The 20,033-nt window shown below is 42.8% G+C and overlaps 1 gene segment (V, D, J or C); it reads right to left on the reverse strand.

The window, feature by feature from the left end:
• Positions 1-19,825, reverse strand: part of LOC132868313 (Ig mu chain C region membrane-bound form-like) — a 64,164-nt gene extending 44,339 nt beyond the window's left edge. The window contains 3 exon segments of the C gene segment in view: positions 15,753-15,875; positions 19,488-19,689; positions 19,783-19,825. Of these exon segments, the coding sequence occupies positions 15,753-15,875; positions 19,488-19,689; positions 19,783-19,825 (368 nt within the window).
• Between the last annotated feature and the right edge of the window lie 208 nt (positions 19,826-20,033).

Raw genomic sequence — 20,033 nt, forward strand, 5'->3', positions numbered from 1 at the left:
GCTCGAGGGTTCATGGGAGTTTGCCCAACCAGTCCACATGTGCTTTGTGGATCTGGAGAAGGCATTCAACCGTGTCCCCCGTGGTATTCTGTGGGGGGTGCTTCGGGAGTATGGGGTTCGGGGCTCTTTGCTAAGGGCTGTCCGGTCCCTGTACGAACGGAGCAGGAGTCTGGTTCGCATTGCTGCCAGTAAGTCAGACCTGTTCCCAGTGCATGTTGGACTCCGGCAGGGCTGCCCTTTGTCACCGGTTCTGTTCATAATTTTTATGGACAGAATTTCTAGGCGCAGCCAGGGGCTGGAAGGAATCCTGTTTGGGAACCACAGGATTTCATCTCTGCTTTTTGCGGATGATGTTGTCCTGTTGGCTACTTCAAACCAGGACCTTCAGCATGCACTGGGGCGGTTTGCAGTCGAGTGTGAAGCGGCTGGGATGAGAATCAGCACCTCCAAGTCCGAGGCCATGGTTCTCGACCGGAAAAGGGTGGCTTGCCCTCTCCAGGTTGGTGGAGAAGTCCTGCCTCAAGTGGAGGAGTTTAAGTATCTCAGGATCTTGTTCACGAGTGAGGGAAGGATGGAGCGTGAGATTGACAGGCGGATCGGTGCAGCCTCCACAGTGATGCGGTCGCTTTACCGGTCCGTCGTGGTGAAGAAGGAGTTGAGCCAAAAGGCAAAGCTCTCAATTTACCGGTCGAGCTACGTTCCGACTCTCACCTATGGTCATGAGCTTTGGGTAATGACCGAAAGAACAAGATCGCGGATACAAGTGGCCGAAATGAGTTTCCTTCGCAGGGTGGCTGGGCGCTCCCTTAGAGATAGGGTGAGAAGCACAGTCACTCGGGAGGAGCTCGGAGTAGAGCCGCTGCTCCTCCACATCGAGAGGAATCAGCTGAGGTGGCTCGGGCATCTTTTTCGGATGCCTCCTGGACGCCTCCCTGGGGAGGTGTTCCAGGCATGTCCCCCCGGGAGGAGGCCCCGGGGAAGACCCAGGACACGCTGGAGGGACTATGTCTCTCGGCTGGCCTGGGAACGCCTCGGTGTTCTTCCTGAGGAGCTGGCCGAGGTGTCTGGGGAAAGGGAAGTTTGGGCTTCCATGCTTAGACTGCTGCCTCCGCGACCCGGTCCCAGATAAGCGGAAGAAGACGAGACGAGACGAGACGAGACGAGACGAGAATTTCACACACAGTCTGATGAGTACAAGCAGGAACATGTATTTAATTTATCTCATGATGTATAACACAGGAATGTATTTACCAAATTTTCAAAAAAAAAACCAACAACTGCACTTCTCCTCATGCCAAAAGGGAACAATTCTACAAATTTCAATTTTCCTTCATTCACCAAATATAGTTGCACAAATGAGAGATTTCACCAATGTGTTATTCCCCCAAATTTTAAAAACAGCCAAATGTTTTGGGGACAATAATGCAGTTTTGAAAATTCAAAAGGCAGCATAGATTACAGATTTCAATACTGTTTTCATGAATATTGGGAAAAGATGAACAGAACAGGGAAAAGCAAACTTACCATGATGTTCAGATTATTTCAAAAATAGAACAAAACTGTAGAAATATACAAAACTACCCCTGCCCCCAAAAAATAACAAAAAAGTTCTGTCAAAAGGAACCAAAGTTACAGACTTAAAAGTTGTTTGTCCAACAGTACTTGTACTGACATAGCACTGACGGTCAATTAACAGAATGAATTTCAATCCTGGGAATTTAGGCCTCTGGTTGTGGCTTTCTTGGCCTTGACCAACAAATCTGGTGAAAAATCCTGAGAAAAGCATGGTGTCTGCCTGGCTTGTCTGTCAGTCTTTGTGACCAGAAGGCTCTCCAGCACTGGCACACCGAGGTTTGGTCGGAATTCCGTCTGATTCTTCCTTACACTGGAGAAAATCCTCTCCGAATCAGCATTGCTGTGTGGAATAACTAATATTCCCAACATAACCTTGGCTAGGTGATGATATTTGGGCATGTCTGATCTGCACTCTTTCAACTGACCCAGCAGATGCCAAGCCACATCCAATCTTTCTGCCTCAAGGACAGCTGCTGGCAAAGAGTCCACCTGGTAATGAAGAAACTGCATCTCCAGTTCATCGATTGTGGACTCTGGCAAAAGGCATGGGAACCATTCCACAAAATACAAGACATCCTTGAACTTTGCAGTCTGCCTCTGCCCAATGTTGGCGACACTTGCCTTCTGGAGTAGGGGGTCATCCAGCGGAAACTTATTCGCAATATATGTTGAGGCTGTGGCATAATACCTCCTGATGGTATCAAAAAACTCTGTTCTGTCCATAGAATCCATCTGTCCATCCTCTTTGCATTGTGCCAGATAGCTCTTTGCCTTCTGGCCAATGACAATATCTTACCTGGTTTTCTGAAGAGATCTGTCATAAAAATCCAATGTGAATAAGTTGCTGGCACTTGCAATGGCATCAGGTTTGAAATACCTCACAAGCAACGCTGTCAGCAAGCCAACACATCTGGAGTAGAGTGTGTGTATCATGGGCTCCTCCTTCTGCAGCAGCAAGTTCATGGAGTTGAACAGAGGAATTGTTGACTGAAGAAAGAAACAATAGAGCTTTGTTTTGGGGTCTATCAATGCCTGGTAGACCCGGTTGGCCCTTGAACTGGCTTTATCAGTTTCACTGTCCTAGAGAAAAGGAAAATATAAAATACCATTCAAATACACATGATTTCATTTAGTTTTTTTTAAGTTATGGCGTGCTCTTTTTCCAATGGTTTAGAGTCTTTTTTTAGGTTTGGGTGCTCTTTAATCCAAGGTATTCTAGATCCACAGCCAAAAAAGAGAAAAAAATCTCTGACTAAGGCACTCCAAATTAAAATGTCTTTAATATTTTAGACAAGTCCTACATGGACAAATTAAAAACAAAGCCCACGCGTAGCGGCATGGGTGCCTTCTTCAGGGCAATATCACAAAGGAACAAGGTAGCTTTGTTCAAGATGTAGAAAAGGACAGGTGAAGACAATTGGATAATTAGTCCTGAAGCTCTACATATTGCCGAGTCCGCCCCTCACACAGCTCCCAGCACTAAAAAGTTTTCCATCAAAAACTGTCAATCAATGGCTTGGGCCCGCCTCTCACACGGCTCCCAATCCAAGACAGCCATCATTCAAAATATTGCAAAAACATCAAAAATACACATATATTCCAGTCACTGCAAGTGTACACAACCACATACATGCACAAAGGGTACAGAGAGAGAGAAAAAAATATAAAAATCTTTTCTTTCAGATAGAACCATGCAAAGCCAAAAACTATCACAAAAAAGGTGTGTAGTCTATTTCCTCATTCAAGCCTGGAAACTCCATTGCTTTTAACTTCCAAATCCAAAAAGTTTCCCGTTGTAATAATAACTTCAGTTTGTCACCTCCACGGATTGATGTTTTTACAATTTCAATGCCTTGGATTTTCAGGCTTGAATGGTCACTGTGATGTGCATCTTTATAATGCTTGGCCATAGGATAATCCTCATTCTGAATTCTTATTGCATATTTATGTTCATAAAAATGCTCTTTTAATTTTCTTTTCGTCCTACCCACATAAAAACATCAACATGGGCATCTCAGGCAATACACCACATATTCTGAATTGCAATTAATAAACCCATTTGTCTTATACTCTCTCTGTGTCCTCAGGTCATGAAAACATTTACTTTGGACAACTCCTCCACAGTGTTTACAGGAAGCACATTTATAAGTTCCCCTTAGCTCTGTCTGTAACCATGTTTTTTGTTTGGGAGCTGGTAAATAGCTCCTTACGAGTTTATCTTTTATGGTTGGTGCTCTCCGGAATACAGTAATAGGTGGATCTGAAAAGACACGTCTCAAAAGTGGATCACTCTGCATTATTTTCCAATTAGATGTAATTATTCTTTTCATTCTTTGGGCACAACTGTTATATTGGGTGACAAAATATGATCTAGTAGTAGTCTTGGCTCGATCAGTTTTCTTATTTTTCTTTTTTAAAAGATCAGAGCGAGGTATTGAGCGAGCCTTCACTATGGCATTATCAATTAGCTCAGGCGAATAACCTCTTACACAAAACCTTGATTTCATATCCTGGGCCTGCTCCTCAAAATCAGTCTGATCAGGCTGATTTCATATTCAACTTGATACAGCAACAAAAACTACAATTTTATCAGTTATAAGCTTCAACTACAAGCAAACTAAACATAACATTCAGCTGATAGAGTAGATCCTCATCTCATCTCATTATCTCTAGCCGCTTTATCCTTCTACAGGGTCGCAGGCAAGCTGGAGCCTATCCCAGCTGACTATGGGCGAAAGGCGGGGTATACCCTGGACAAGTCGCCAGGTCATCACAGGGCTGACACATAGACACAGACAACCATTCACACTCACATTCACACCTACGGTCAATTTAGAGTCACCAGTTAACCTAACCTGCATGTCTTTGGACTGTGGGGGAAACCGGAGCACCCAGAGGAAACCCACGCGGACACGGGGAGAACATGCAAACTCCACACAGAAAGGCCCTCGCCGGCCCCGGGGCTCGAACCCAGGACCTTCTTGCTGTGAGGCGACAGCGCTAACCACTACACCACCGTGCCGCCCAGAGTAGATCCTAAATGTCATAATAAAGCAAGAAATGATAGAAAGTCAAGACAATGTTACACAAACCACCAAGGCATTGCCATTTATTAGTAACAGCACCAGAATTTCTTAACCTGGCAGGTGATTCCTACTGTCCAACCACAATTCTTCTAAGTATGGATTAAGAATTTTCTGAATGTATCTTATAAATAGCATTTAGGTGTTAGAAATAAAACACAACTTCTCTTTTTTGCTACTGATGCTTTATACTTGACCTTGGGGGGTATTTCACCTGCCTGTCCCTTACAGTGGCTGAAAGCCTGAACACTAATGATTAAGAAGAAATTAAAATACTACTTCGAAAGCTATAAACAAATACATAGGTGATAATTAAATGTACAACCCGGATTCCAAAAAAGTTGGGACAAAGTAGAAATTGTAAATAAAAATGGAATGCAATAATTTACAAATCTCAAAAACTTATATTGTATTCACAATAGAACATAGACAACATATCAAATGTCGAAAGTGAGACATTTTGAAATTTCATGCCAAATATTGGCTCATTTGAAATTTCATGACAGCAACACATCTCAAAAAAGTTGGGACAGGGGCAATAAGAGGCTGGAAAAGTTAAAAGTACAAAAAAGGAACAGCTGGAGGACCAAATTGCAACTCATTAGGTCAATTGGCAATAGGTCATTAACATGACTGGGTATAAAAAGAGCATCTTGGAGTGGCAGCGGCTCTCAGAAGTAAAGATGGGAAGAGGATCACCAATCCCCCTAATTCTGCGCCGACAAATAGTGGAGCAATATCAGAAAGGAGTTTGACAGTGTAAAATTGCAAAGAGTTTGAACATATCATTATCTACAGTGCATAATATCATCAAAAGATTCAGAGAATCTGGAAGAATCTCTGTGCGTAAGGGTCAAGGCTGGAAAACCATACTGGGTGCCCGTGATCTTCTGGCCCTTAGACGGCACTGCATCACATATAGGCATGCTTCTGTATTGGAAATCACAAAATGGGCTCAGGAATATTTCCAGAGAACATTATCTGTGAACACAATTCACCGTGCCATCCGCTGTTGCCAGCTAAAACTCTATAGTTCAAAGAAGAAGCCGTATCTAAATATGATCCAGAAGTGCAGACGTCTTCTCTGGGCCAAGGCTCATTTAAAATGGACTGTGGCAAAGTGGAAAACTGTTCTGTGGTCAGACGAATCAAAATTTGAAGTTCTTTATGGAAATCAGGGATGCTGTGTCATTCGGACTACAGAGGAAAAGGACGACCCAAGTTGTTATCAGTGCTCAGTTCAGAAGCCTGCATTTCTGATGGTATGGGGTTGCATTAGTGTGTGTGGCATGGGCAGCTTACACATCTGGAAAGACACCATCAATGCTGAAAGGTATATCCAGGTTCTAGAGCAACATATGCTCCCATCCAGACGACGTCTCTTTCAGGGAAGACCTTGCATTTTCCAACAAGACAATGCCAAACCACATACTGCATCAATTACAGCATCATGGCTGCGTAGAAGAAGGGTCCGGGTACTGAACTGGCCAGCCTGCAGTCCAGATCTTTCACCCATACTTTCACACATTTGGCACATCATAAAATGGAAGATACGACAAAAAAGACCTAAGACAGTTGAGCAACTAGAATCCTACATTAGACAAGAATGGGTTAACATTCCTATCCCTAACCTTGAGCAACTTGTCTCCTCAGTCCCCAGACGTTTACAGACTGTTGTAAAGAGAAAAGGGGATGTCTCACAGTGGTAAACATGGCCTTGTCCCAATTTTTTGAGATGTGTTGTTGTCATGAAATTTAAAATCACGTAATTTTTCTCTTCAAATGATACATTTTCTCAGTTTAAACATTTGATATGTCATCTATGTTCTATTCTGAATAAAATATGGAATTTTGAAACTTCCACATCATTACTTTCCGTTTTTATTTACAATTTGTACTTTGTCCCAACTTTTTTGGAATCTGGGTTGTAAATCATTATGCATTTTCTTCATCAACTGGAAGTAAGAACAGAAATATAATGAAAAAACACTTTGCTACCTCCACCAATTTCCTTTTGACACCAATCCCAGACTGGGCAGCAGGTTTAGCACCACAAGTACGATCAGGTTTGGAAGATTTACAAGCTGATGAAGCAGATTTAGTACTACAGGTTTGAAAAGCAGAACCAACACCATCAGTAAGCTCAGAAGTGACTCGTGTATTGTAGACAGGTGCAGAATCCTCTGCCCCAGAGGAAGATGGCTGTGGATCCTGAAATTAATTTCACAATCATTAGAAATAATATCCCAAGCAATTTTTGCAGCAGTATAGTATAATTGTGAATGTTACTCTTTACTGAAAGCTACAAAAGTAAATATTCCCACCCTCAAATATAACCACATTCACTTTTTTAAATTTATTCATTTTTCACCCTCCATGTATATCTGCAACTGCCAGATGTGTGCAGTCATGCACACCCCTCCCCACAAAGAAACTTAAGGGCCAGAGAATAATAATAATAGTGTCATGCATATAACTTTACAATATCATTAAAAGAGATGGAAATATCTTACGTGAAGCTTGGATTTCTTCTCTCTGTTTGTCATATTGCTCTCTTCACAGAAAAACTGTGTCAGTGGATCCCACATGTCTAAAAGCCTGTCAATGGACTGTGCTAGTGACAACCAGCGAGTGTTTGTGTGTTTCAAAATTTTCAACTTGTCCTTTCCACAAACTTCCTGACATTCCCTGAAGTGCTTGGTTCTCTTCGAACTCTTCTCCAAGAAGTAATAGATGTCAATGAGAAGTTCATCTACTTTGACCACAGAATTGATCTCTGAGGCAGCCTTTGAGGCAGCAAGGTGACATAAATGGCAGGTGCAGCCAGTCACAAAGATGTCAGGGTGTTCATTGAGGATGCGTCCTGCCACTCCCTTCTTTTTCCCTATCATCATGTTAGCGTTGTCACTCCCAAATGCGATGTATTTTGTCCACTCTGTGTGCTTCACTACTTCTTTGTTTAAAATCTGGAAAATATTTTCCCCTGTGCTGGGTCCCTCGCAAGCAGGCAGACTAATGAGACCAGTCAATACCTTGCCTGAGGTTTTGTCATAGTATCTGATAAAGATGGGATACAGCTGGTTCTCGTATCCAGAATCATTTCTTCCGTCTGTCGCAATGCTGAAAACATCATTCTTGATGATGTTTGCCATGCTTTTTACACAATCTTTGGCGAGTTCATGAATGATATGTGTCGTTTTTGTTCTCCGACAAGCGAAGGAGCTGGCGATTTTGCTGTTGGGAAACATTGCTTTCATCAGCGGCAACAGGTGGTCAGAAATCGCGATTGACAAATTGTGTTCTATCAAAAAGTTTGTCATCAAGCATTCTGCCTTTATGACCGAGTTGTCGCTGTTTCTCTCCCATGTAACAAAATTTTCAATAGAATGTGAAGTGGTCGCCACTTTCAAGTTTCCTTGATGCTTCGGCGATGAAATGTGTGTTTTCACGTCGTATTGTCTGCTGTGCCGGACAGAAATATCGCAGTTGCAAACCGTGCATTGTGCGAAATACATCCCCTTTCGCAAAGGAACAATACACGGCCATGTTGCTGTATATTTATCATTAAATTTCTGGTTATTCTTGCTCGGCTTCTCCATTGTCGGACGGCACTATCACGAATTTTGATTGGTCGAGTTCAAACCCGGAAGTGAATATCAACCAATCAGCGACGACGTATCATGAAAGCTTTGAATGATTCCCGTGGATTTCATCCTTCTGAAAATGCGGAACGGACTGAATTTTCTTCGATCATGGCGGAGTTCAACGTACCAAACAAAAATGCGGAACGAACTGATTTTTTTTTCTGATCACTGCGAAATTCGTAGTTTCGAATTAACTGGTCGTAGTGGTGCAAAAGTGGCAGAAAATCATATAAAATACAAAAATTTCGTAGTGGTTGGCATCTCTGGGCATGACACAATAAATAAAATAAGTGCTGATTGTCTCTAAGGTTCAGTCCTCTTTCTTTCCTTTTCGTGGCGTTTTCTCCTCTTTTCCTCATTTAGAGCCTGTCTGTCAAAGTCAATCTTACAGCTGACACTTCCAACTATATCCCTCCATACTCGTCTGTCATACACAGCATTGCACCAGGACTGGAGCACACATCCACATTTTAGAATGTACTTGATTGTATCTTTATACCGTAATAGAGGTCGACCGACTTTCCTTGAACCTTCGTCCAGGACTCCATACAGAAGCTGCTTCACTGGGTGATCTTCTGGCATACGTGCAACATGGCCTATCCAGCGGAGTCTGTTTCAGATAAGAGTGGTTTTGATGTCCGTGGCTCTCGCATGATGCAATACCTCATCGTTTGTGACAAAGTCATTCCATTTAATATTGAGTATTGATCGAAGATGGCGTTGTTGTACGGTTTTAAGGAGATTTGCATGTTTACGATAGAGAGTCCAGGATTCGCTCCCATATGTCATCTGGGGGATGATGCACTGGTTATACACCTTGAGTTTTGTTTCCATTGTTACGTCTTTACAATCGAAAACCCTTTCCCTGAACCGTCCCATTGCGCTCGATGCGGTTTGAATCCGTACAGTGATTTCCGCATCTAACCTGCAGTCTTTAGTGACGTAGCTACCCAGATATTTAAAGTGGTCTACTCTCCGCAATCTCTGTCCATCAATATGGAAATCAACTTGATCACCAATACTCATTGTTTCAGTTTTCTTGATGTTGATACAAAGGCCCATCTTCTTTGATAGACTACTGTAGGCAGACAACAAACACTGTAGACCTATTCCATCAGTGGAGAACACTGCAATGTCGTCTGCATATTGGGCTTCTCTTATATAGCTGGTGAGAGTCTTGGTCTTGGATTTCAGTCGTCGCAAGTCAAAGAGGTCGCCATCGTATCTAAAGCGAATTTTGATGCTGTACTGTGAACCAATGTCTTTAAAAGCCAAGAGCAGCATAATAGCTGCGTAGATACCGAACAGAGTAGGTGCAAGTTTACAACCTTGCTTAACACCACTGTTGTATTCTATTGGTTCAGACAGTTCCCCATCAATGCACAGTCTGGCATGTACTCCTGAGTAGAGTTTCTTGATGACTCAGACAAACTTGGGAGGGCAACCGAGCTTGTGTAGAATCACGAAGAGGAAGTCTCGGTTAATGCAGTCAAAAGCCTTGGTGAAATCAATGAAGGCAATATGTAAATTCTGATGCTGCTCCCTGCATTTTTCCATGATTTGTCGCAAAACAAAGATACCGTCAATTGTACTTCTTCCATCTCTGTAGCCTGACTGAGATTCAGGATTGACACATTCTGCGATACATTTGAGACGCTGCAGCAAGATATCAGAGAATACTTTGCCAACTACACTCAGCAGAGATATACCACGGTAGTTACCACAATAACTACGGTCACCTTTTTTGAATATAATGCAAACAATTGCATCGATCAGGTCCGCGGGTAGGCTTTCTGATGACCAAAAGAGGTTGAAGATGGTGTAAAGGAAATTTATCAGGGTGTATCCACCATTCACTAGGATCTCTGGAATTATTCCATCTGGACCAGAGGTCTTCTTGAGTTTCGTGTTTTTGACAGCATTCGCCACTTCATCCATGTTGATTGGGTCATCAAGTTCTACAGTGACCGAGCGCTGTTCCAGCTCATCCAGTATGCTCGGATCAACTTTGGTGGTTTGGTTTAAAAGCTCGTCAAAATGCTCAATCCATCTGTCCTTGATGTCATGAGGTGAGGAGAGCAGTACTCCACTTTTCGATTTAACTGGATTGAGAGTTTTCGGCTTTGGACCATAGATGGCTTTAATGGTGCAGTAGAAATCTTTGAGGTTGTTCTCTTTGGCATATTTGTCCGCTTCGTCTGCTTTACGCTGAAACCAACTGTTTTTGAGACTCCTGATCTCATTTCGTAGTGCGGCTCTATCACCATCCCGTCTCTTGTCTTTGATGACAGCCTGAATCATTTCAGCTTGATTGTCGAACCAGTCTGTGCTTCTTGCTTTCTTTTTACCAAAAATATGGCTCGTTGCACTTTGAAGAACTTCTTTCAGAGTGCCCCATGCTACCTCACATTCAGGAATATTTTCGTTCAAGAACCTTTCCAGTTTCTCTTTCTTCTCTGCATTAATTGCAGTATCCAGTCTAGGAGGTGGTCTTGACCCTCTTTTCTTCTTTTTTACCATTATTGAGCATTTACATTTAAGGAGCTTGTGATCTGTGAAACAGTCAGCTTTGGGATCAACCTTGACTACATTTATGAAGCACCTAGCTTCTTTATCGGCCAGTACGTGGTCTATCTGATTCCAGTGTTTGGATCACATGTGCTGCCAGGTATTCTTAAGATGGTTTCTGAGTTGAAACATTGTACCCATAACTGATAGTTTGAAACTGGTGCAGAACTCCAACAGCATCAAGCCATTGGCATTCATTTTGCCAACTCTGTGTTTTCCGATGACAGATGGCCAGGAATCCCAATCTCTTCCAATCCGGGCATTAAAATCTCCCAAGACAATGATATTATCACCCATATCAACATTCCCCAAGCTTCTCGTAGAAGCACTCCTTCTCGATTGCAGATCTTTGCATTGTGGGGGCATAGACACTGATAAGTGCTAAATACTTCTCATCTAGGAGTTGAATGCAGATGGTCATTAATCTGTCATTGACAGGAACTGGGATAATGTGACCCAATTTGTTAGAGACTGCGAAACCGACGCCAGCAGTCTTGTCTACTCCACCACTCCAAAAGATGGTATGGCTTTTCTCCTTGATATTACCGGAGCCAGGGCATCTAACCTCACTGAGCGCACAGATGTCGATTTCCGACTTTTCAAGTTCTTTGCAGATGATGGCTGTTGCACGTTCAGGTCTGATGCCTGTATCGCTGTCATTAGTAGTGCGGACATTCCATGCTGCAATGTTTAAATACTTTCTTCTCCTAAGAGGATTGAATGTCTTATCTGATTCATTGGCTGATATAGCATTCTCATTCTCATATGGACTTCGCCTATTTCTCGCCACCGCCATAGATTGTGGCGTGTCGGTTCCCTCGGATGCAGTAGTATTCTCTAGAGACATTCTTGACAAACTCATCATCAAATTGTGGGGCTGTGCCTATGAAAGTTGACACTTACCGGCACGAAAAAGTGTCCCTTGGCGAGTGCTGCCTGACACACGACGGGACAGCAAAGCTGACACAGTCGTAGGAAGCACACGTTACAGATGCTAGAACAGCTGCCGAATTGACAAACTGAACTACCTTTTGCCAGAACAGCTGCCAGGTTGACAGACTGAACTGCCGTTTGCCAGAGCAGCTGCCAGGTTGACAAACTGAACTGCCATTTGCCAGAGCAGCCGCCGAGTTGACAGACTGAACTGCCTTTGGCTGGAAGAGCTGCCGATTTGATGTAACCCTGTCCAGGGAGGCTAAGAGTGTGCTAACGCTTGCCTAAGGCGTTCACTCAGACTAGTGGAGGGAAGGAGTCGTCTTACTTCTCCATTCTAGACCAGCTCTAAGCCAAGTCTAGCCACTGCCTATTGTTTGTCAAAAATGGAAAATAATTTGCATTTCTCCTGGTTAGAAACCAGAGGTGGACAGTAACAAAATACATTTACTTGAGTACTGTACTTAAGTACACTTCTTGAGTATCTGTCCTTTCCTTGAGTATTTTTTTTTTTTGGAAACTTATGACTTTAACTTCACTACATTTGAAAGACAAATATCATACTTTTTACTTCACTACATTTCTATCAAGGTCCTTGTTACTCATTACTATGAAACAGCTTTGAAAGTGGATTTTTTTTTTTCTTTTCTAAAACATGATTAATTTTTTCGCAGGTGACATTGAGACAGCCTATCAGTAATCATTAGGGTCACGTCACATCCACAGACTGGATAAAATCAAGTTCATTGATTTCTCCGCAACATTATTTTAACATGATCAGTTGATGGCAGAATGGAAGGAGGCGGTTCTTCTGGAGAAATGCACACGCACCCATGGCTTTACCTAGAACCCATGTTTCGGTTTTCTGAAATGATTAAAGATTCATTTTGTTTTAAATGTTTGCTTTGTTTGCTGAAAACGAACCACATCACAGCCTACAAAAACTTGCCGTCCAACCTGCAGAAGCATATTGAGGTCCGTAAATGTTTTATTCCAAGGGAAAGCTTGCAATGAAGTTGTCTGTGCTTTTAGAGCTAGCGATAACGTTGCAATAGTTATGCAGTCTGGTTAGTCAAATGACTATGGTTTTGCCCGCCAAGTTGCCATAGCCTTGTCCACAGCTAACATTGACACATAACTTGGACACTGTTAGTTAGCATGTAAAAATGGAGTAATGCGAACATGAATAACATTAACTGATCTGAAGTCCTCTCAGATATATGTTTGAGCAAAATCTTGCCAAAGAAACAGAATATAGAAATCTTTCTTTTCTAGGAGCATTAGCTCCCCAATATGATTTTGAGTTTGAAAAGAGTTTGCTCGCATGTCAGGTGGAGTTTCACTAACTAGCTAGCTTAACATTAAAGGGATAGTTCGGGATTTTTGACATGAATCTGTATGGCATCCCCATCAATAGTGTCGTGCAAACACACTGACTTACCCCTGACAGCATCCTGTGAGTCCAGTTCTTGTCCAGTTTTGGTCCAGACGAAAGTAGTCCGGCAAGTTTGTTGGGGTCACGAAAGTAAAAAGTTTTTTGTCTCAAAACAGTATGTGTTCAAAAGAGTGATATATTTGCATCACAAAACCGTTGCCAAATAAAAAGTCAGACCTCAAAATCACTTGGCACTATTTTCTCTCCCTCAGTATCACTGGGCGCTGTCATGTTGACATCTGCGCAGGAATCAACACCTTTCCCATTGTTTGGCAGTGATTAGGAGTTCAGATCAGCGGCGCTAACAAGCTAATTTGAGAGCAAGAACAGCGACAAATTTATCACCTTCTATAACCTATACAATAATATATTTGTGAAAATGGTGCGCACTTGCGACTATCCAGGCTGTAGTAACAAAGATGTGGCTGAATCTCCGCACACATTTCACCGTCGTAGTCAGACATGTTGTCGCTAACTTTGCTAGCAGTAAACAATGTAGTGATGTGTCGGTCACGAACGATCCGGTTCAAAGAGCCGGCTCTTTGAAGTGAACGACGGGAGCCGGCTCTTCGGTGGGAGCCGAGTTGGGGAGCCGAATTAGTTTTTTGTCCTTAGATGCCTCAGAGAGAGAGAGAGAGAGTTCAGCTCAGCTGAAGGATGATTGTCTATTTGACAACCATGATCATTGTTTTGTTGCCGTGAATTCCTAAAGCTCATGATATAAATTGTCACTCATAAATTGACAGGTTCGGTCGGCAACCGCCTTGGCATGGCCAGATTAATCTGCGGTATACAACGAGACAGCAGTCATTATAACAGGAGCATATTTGCTGTTCCAGCGGCTTCTCATTACTGGTGGAGCAGAGTGCGGCACTTTTTTCTCTTTTTACATACGCTCAAGGTGCCACATATTTTGTTGTACATTGTTCTGTGTTTGTTAAAATAATTTCCAACTTTGCTTCATAGTTTCTTAGGCCTGATTTATACTTCATAATTTATTTTGTGGCATTTTGTTCAAGGTCGAGTGTGAAATAAAGCCATAAAGGATAAACAGTTGATGTCTTCTGTGTATTTTATATTGGTAATATAACACAGTTTTGCATAATGTTTGTGAGAAAATAATTTATTAATTGGTAAGTAAGTTTTATTTCTATAGCTAGAACATTGTTACACTGCTATACTTTACAAAGCTTTACAATGGCTACAAAAACTAAAAAAATAAAATGGAAAACATCCTACTGATAAAATATAAATAATAATGTAATTAATTAACTCGTTAATTGCAGCAATTAAATCAAAAATAAAATCTCAGGAGCCGTTTGGGAGCCGAAAGAGCCGGCTCCTTATAGTAAGAAGAGCCAAAAGAGCCGGCTCCCGAAAAAGAGCCGAAATTCCCATCACTAAAACAATGAATGAAACAGCCGTGGCTGTCACCTGGCGGCAGCGCGCAGTGATAAGAAGGGAGAGAAAATAGTGCCAAGCGATTTCGAGGTCTGACTTTTTATTTGGCAACGGTTTTGTGATGCAAATATATCACTCTTTTGAACACGTACTGTTTTGAGACGAAAAACTTTTTACTTTCGTGACCCCAACAAACTTGCCGGACTACTTTCGTCTGGACCAAAACTGGACAAGAACTGGACTCACAGGATGCTGTCAGGGGTAAGTCAGTGTGTTTGCACGACACTATTGATGGGGATGCCATACAGATTCATGTCAAAAATCCCGAACTATCCTTTTAAACCACCATGATGGCACAGCATGCGTTCATTTTGTGAATTCACATTTCTGTCTTTGGTAACGGCATTAGGTTTTGGAAGCGATGTGGCAATAATACAATGATGCGTTGACAGAAAATGTATTTTTAACACTAAAGTATTTTTAAAAGCAAGTACTTCTGTACTTTGACGAAAGTAAAAATTTGACTGTACAACTTTCACTTGTATTGGAGTAACATTTGACCAGTGGGATCTGTACTTTGACTGAAGTAATGAACTTGGGTACTTTGTCCACTTCTGTTCGAAACTGCTGCATTATTTTTCTCTGGCTGTTCAATAACTCATTGATGTCAGAGAATATATTTATGGATGATTTACTCGACCTTCCTTTTTCCCCAGAATGGCTTTCAAGAAGAAACTCAAAGTCAGTGAACTAGTGACACATTTTCTGATCAAAAACCAATTACACAAAAGGACAGACAACAGAACTGCACACTTAGTGTTTCGTTGTCATAATTTACTCCACATTATTCTGATGATGGCATGGATGAGACCTAATGATACAATGTATTAGTCAACATGAGCAGTTTAACTGGCAAGCATTTGATTGATCTTAGATTTGAGCCTGTCAACTATTAATCGACTATTTGTGTGATTAAAAATGACACAAACTATGAAAAGTTCATTCTAGTGGAAGAAAGTAAAAGTGTGACTGGGATGTTTATTGTTTGCATTGAAAGGAAGTCTCGAACACATCTCAAAGTTTTTGTAAGGGGAATCCACTATTCTGTGTCACTGTGTGTATCTCGCGCAGTAATACACAGCTGTGTCTTCAGTCTGCAGATTCTGTCCTCGAATTGTTATTGTGTTAGTAGCAGTGTCTCTGGAGATGCTGAACCAGGGCCAGATTATGGGGGGTCTGGGCCCCGGGGCCAGGAGTTCGCAAAGCCCCCCCCACACACACACACACAAAGGCTACTGAGGTCGCAAACTAGCAGAGGGCAACATGTGAATGAAGTAAAGAAAGTGACGTGAACATACTGTATGTTTAGAACATTAAGGCATACAATGTTAGTGATTAAAGATATATGTATTGTGTCAAGAAGTTAACAAGGAAACTGATTAGGATATGTCAATAATTAAGCCGTACCTAAGGAATAATTCATTCTAGGCTATATAAGTTTTTTCCTACTCTTCCTTCTTGCAAAGTCATCCACTAATTCTTCAAAGTTAAGCTGTCAGACCAACTCTGATTCAATTGCCAGAAGAGAAAGTGAATTCAAGCGGTTTTGGCACATTGTCATCCTGAGTTCATTCTTAATACGAGCCAGTCTGGAGAATGAACATTCCCCTTCACAATTTGTAATAAGCAGGGTCAAAAAAAGTCTGAGTGCTATGTAGACATTTGGAAAAGTGGACTGTAGATCCAAATCCACCATGGTCTTTAGCATTGTACTTGGGCATTTTTGATTTTCTGACATGAATGATTTGTATTGTACAAGTTCATCTGCCAGGCTCATGTCCAAATCTGTGGGATATGCTGCAGCAAGTGATTTGGCCCTTGAAGTGAGCTCACTGTTGGACATATTGTCAGGCATGAAAAGAACATGAAAAAGATTGGTCAAGTGTGTGTATGCAGTTAACCGATGGTTAAGACAGGACACAAGTTTGTCAATTAGAACATTGAATGTTTCAATCCGAAACTTTTCTTTTCCACTAAATTCAACACCTGGCTCTTCACTTTCATCAGCCATACGTTTGCACTTCTTTGTGCGCTGGAGGTCATGCCTGTAGTCTTGGGAGACTGAATGGGTAACATTTAAAGCTGACCCTTCAAAAAAGGCGAAATTGTCTCTCTGTTCTGCCACAAAGTCACGAAGTGAAAGGAGAAGCCGTGTAGCCGTGTGTATGTCAATGTTATGTTTCTGCAACTGCAGACTTGTGGCTTGGAACCGCTGCAGTATTGTATCCCAAAAGTGTGCCATGAAGGCTATCTCTAGGGTGTCCAGCTTGCCACAGAGTGCAGAGGCCTTGCTTCTCGTTTCACATTTCTCCTGTGAATCTTTGGAAACATTGTTCAGTGCCTCTCTCAATTGTGGATAATATTTCCAAAGAGCCTTTGTGGATTCAGCTCTTGAACTCCTGACAACGATTTCAATGTGAGTTTCACATCTGTATCACGAAACACCTTTCCCCACCTGTGTGTTGACGAGGTACAAAATGTGTATAGTGATTGCACAAAGTCAAAGAAATGGCCAGCTTCTGAGCAACTGTCAACAGCATTGACACCAACTAAATTCAACGAATGTGCTGCACAGGGGTCATAACAAATTAATGGGTTTATTCGTTTCAGATGAGCTTGGACTCCATTGTACTTTCCTGACATATTACTTGCATTGTCATAAGACTGGCCTCTACAATTAGTTAAGTCTAGGCCCAGCTTCTCCACCATAGCAACAACACACTCAGCCAAACTGCTCCCACTATGATTTCCAAGAGGCTCAAAAGCCAGAAAACGCTCAACTACTTCTCCACCATTATTTACAAACCTGAAAATAAAAGTCAGTTGGTCCACATGAGCAAGGTCTGGAGTGGAGTCAACTATAACAGAAAAGTATTTGGACTCTTTAATCTCGCTGATAATTGCTTCCTTTGTTCTTTCTCCCATTAAGTGGATAAATTCCTCACAGATTGTTGATGAGAGGTAGGACACATAGCCTTTGCCCTTGCCTCCAAACCTTTGGAGATGGTCGGCTAGAAAAGGGTCAAATTTGGCCAACAGTTCGACAATGCCCAAGAAATTACCATTGTGAGGTGATCCCAGCTGCTCATCGTCTCCCCTGAAAGCAAGGCCCCTCTCCCCCAAAAACTGGATTACAGCAACAACTCTTTTCAAAACTTCCCGCCAGTATTGCCTCTCTGCATCCATTTGTTTGACAAGATCAGAATCAACTCTTCCTGTGTTTTTGGAGCGATTGTGTAATGCTAGCATGCAAGCCGTATGCTCCTCACTCCTCTCATGCTCACCGATACGCTCAGAATGTTTCCAATCAGAAAACCTGTGGACAAACGCATTGTGCTTACTTGAAAATAGCTTGCAAGCAAAACAAAAGATGCAACCAGTTGAAGGGGAGTAAAGTAGCCACTGCCTAGTCACAGATTGGCCATTAGGTAGAGAACATTTGAGTAAGGAATTTGTGAAACTCCTAGTCATGCCCCCCATTGTCCTATCCCTACTTGAGGCAGGGTACTTTTCACTTTGATTTTGAAAAGCAGCTGCTCCTCTACTAACCAGAATCGACTTGGCTTGTTCAGTAATGGAACTTGGCCATAAAGCAGGGTCATTATCTGTTTCACACCAGGAGTTTGAGCCCCCAGCTTCTGGTGTGATACTGGTCTCGGTGTACCCCTTCTGACTTGACAAGACTTTCTCAGGCGATGCCTGGTCTGACAGTGAGTCTCCTGTACTAACAAGAGTGCAGTCTTGGTCGGTTGTGGTATTTGGCTGTAAAGCAGGGTCATTAAGTGTTTCACAACTGGAGTTGGAGTCCCAAGCTTCTGGTGTGAAACTGGGCTCCGTGCACTCCTCCTCACTTGGAAACACTTTCTCAGGTGATGCCTGGTCTGATTATGGGCCTGAGCCTGACAGGTCGGGTCTACACTTGATTGGGTCTGTGAGGGCCACCGCAGGCGAAATTCGGTCCTTATTTGTATAATATTAAACTTGGCCAAATATTTTCACTTCGCTTCGCCCTGTTCGCTTGCCTTCACCCCACTTCGCTTCCCTCATAGGAATGAATGGCGAATTTCGCTTCGCTTTGCCAAATTCGCGTGTATGTGTCCCCAGCGTGAGGCACACAAGGCATGTTGTTATCTGCCTATGACATGACATGAAGTAAGGAACAAAAACGAACCCCAACACCAAAACCCTTGGTAAATCAGAGGCCCTTTGTAAGGGCGTTTGTAATCAGAGGGCTCTCTTCAGGGGCGTCGAAGTAGGGGGGAAAGTGGGACTCAGTCACCAGGGCCCTACGTATCGGGGGCCCCATAGGGAGTCAGGTTTTTTTTTGTAGGGGGGGGGCATTTGAGCTAGGTCCATAGGGCCCAGAATTTGGTGCTACTCTTAACAGTATGCTTTCCCATTAGGGCTCTCTCTAGGGCCCCCAGATAGCCAGAAGTCATGACCCTTAGCAGGGGCTTTCATAGGATCCTCTGAAAGCATTCCCCCTACGTCCTTGAACCCCTAGTTGGCAGACGTTACGGCCTCAGGAGTTTTCACGAGAGGCACTACAGCAGGGCCAGGGGCCCTCTGATTGCCGTCCCCCGCCGCCCACCAACCCACCCCTTCCCTCTGTTTTCTTCAGATATGCCCTATAACAGTGTAAGTAGTCATAAGATCCTAGAGAATAGAGGCCCTCTGATGTAACAATTGGCATCGGCATCGCTATGGGCCCCCCTGGGCCCCTGGACCCCTTGGGCCCCTGGGCGCCGGCCCCACTGGCCCGGTCCGTAATCCGGCCCTGTGCTGAACCTATTTTTTAGTTTCTCACTGTAATATGGACTTCCACCATCACTGATGGTTCCAATCCACTCCAGAGATTTTCCTGCAGGTTGCTGGATCCAAGCTGTACTATAGCTCGTAACTGAGTATGAAACCTTGCAGTGAATGGAGAGACTCTGGCCTGGCTGGACTGTCATGGAAGCAGGCTGAGTCAGTTCCTCACCGTGCACGTCTGTGGAGGAAAACACATGGTGATATCTCACACAATATATGCTGCACATTTATTGTTATTGTAGTAAATGAATGAATTTAATAAAGCACTCACAGGAAGCAGCTGCCAGCAGGAGCAGGAGAGATGGAGAGAACATGGTGTGTGTTGTTTGTACTGGGGTCTTCTCTGTTCTCCAAAGTTTAACAGAGACCATCACACAAGGGCGTAAAAACGGTGTTGATATTGGTGGGGACATAATTTGGCCAAGCGCCCCAGTGCGCCATGGTTGTCGCATGAAATGTGGCCTACACTGTACAAATGATTGGTTGTCCATTCCTTTGTGTTATTTTGATTTTTAGCACCAG

Source organism: Neoarius graeffei, chromosome 20, assembly GCF_027579695.1.
Source record: "Neoarius graeffei isolate fNeoGra1 chromosome 20, fNeoGra1.pri, whole genome shotgun sequence".
NCBI classification, from domain to species: Eukaryota; Metazoa; Chordata; class Actinopteri; order Siluriformes; family Ariidae; genus Neoarius; species Neoarius graeffei.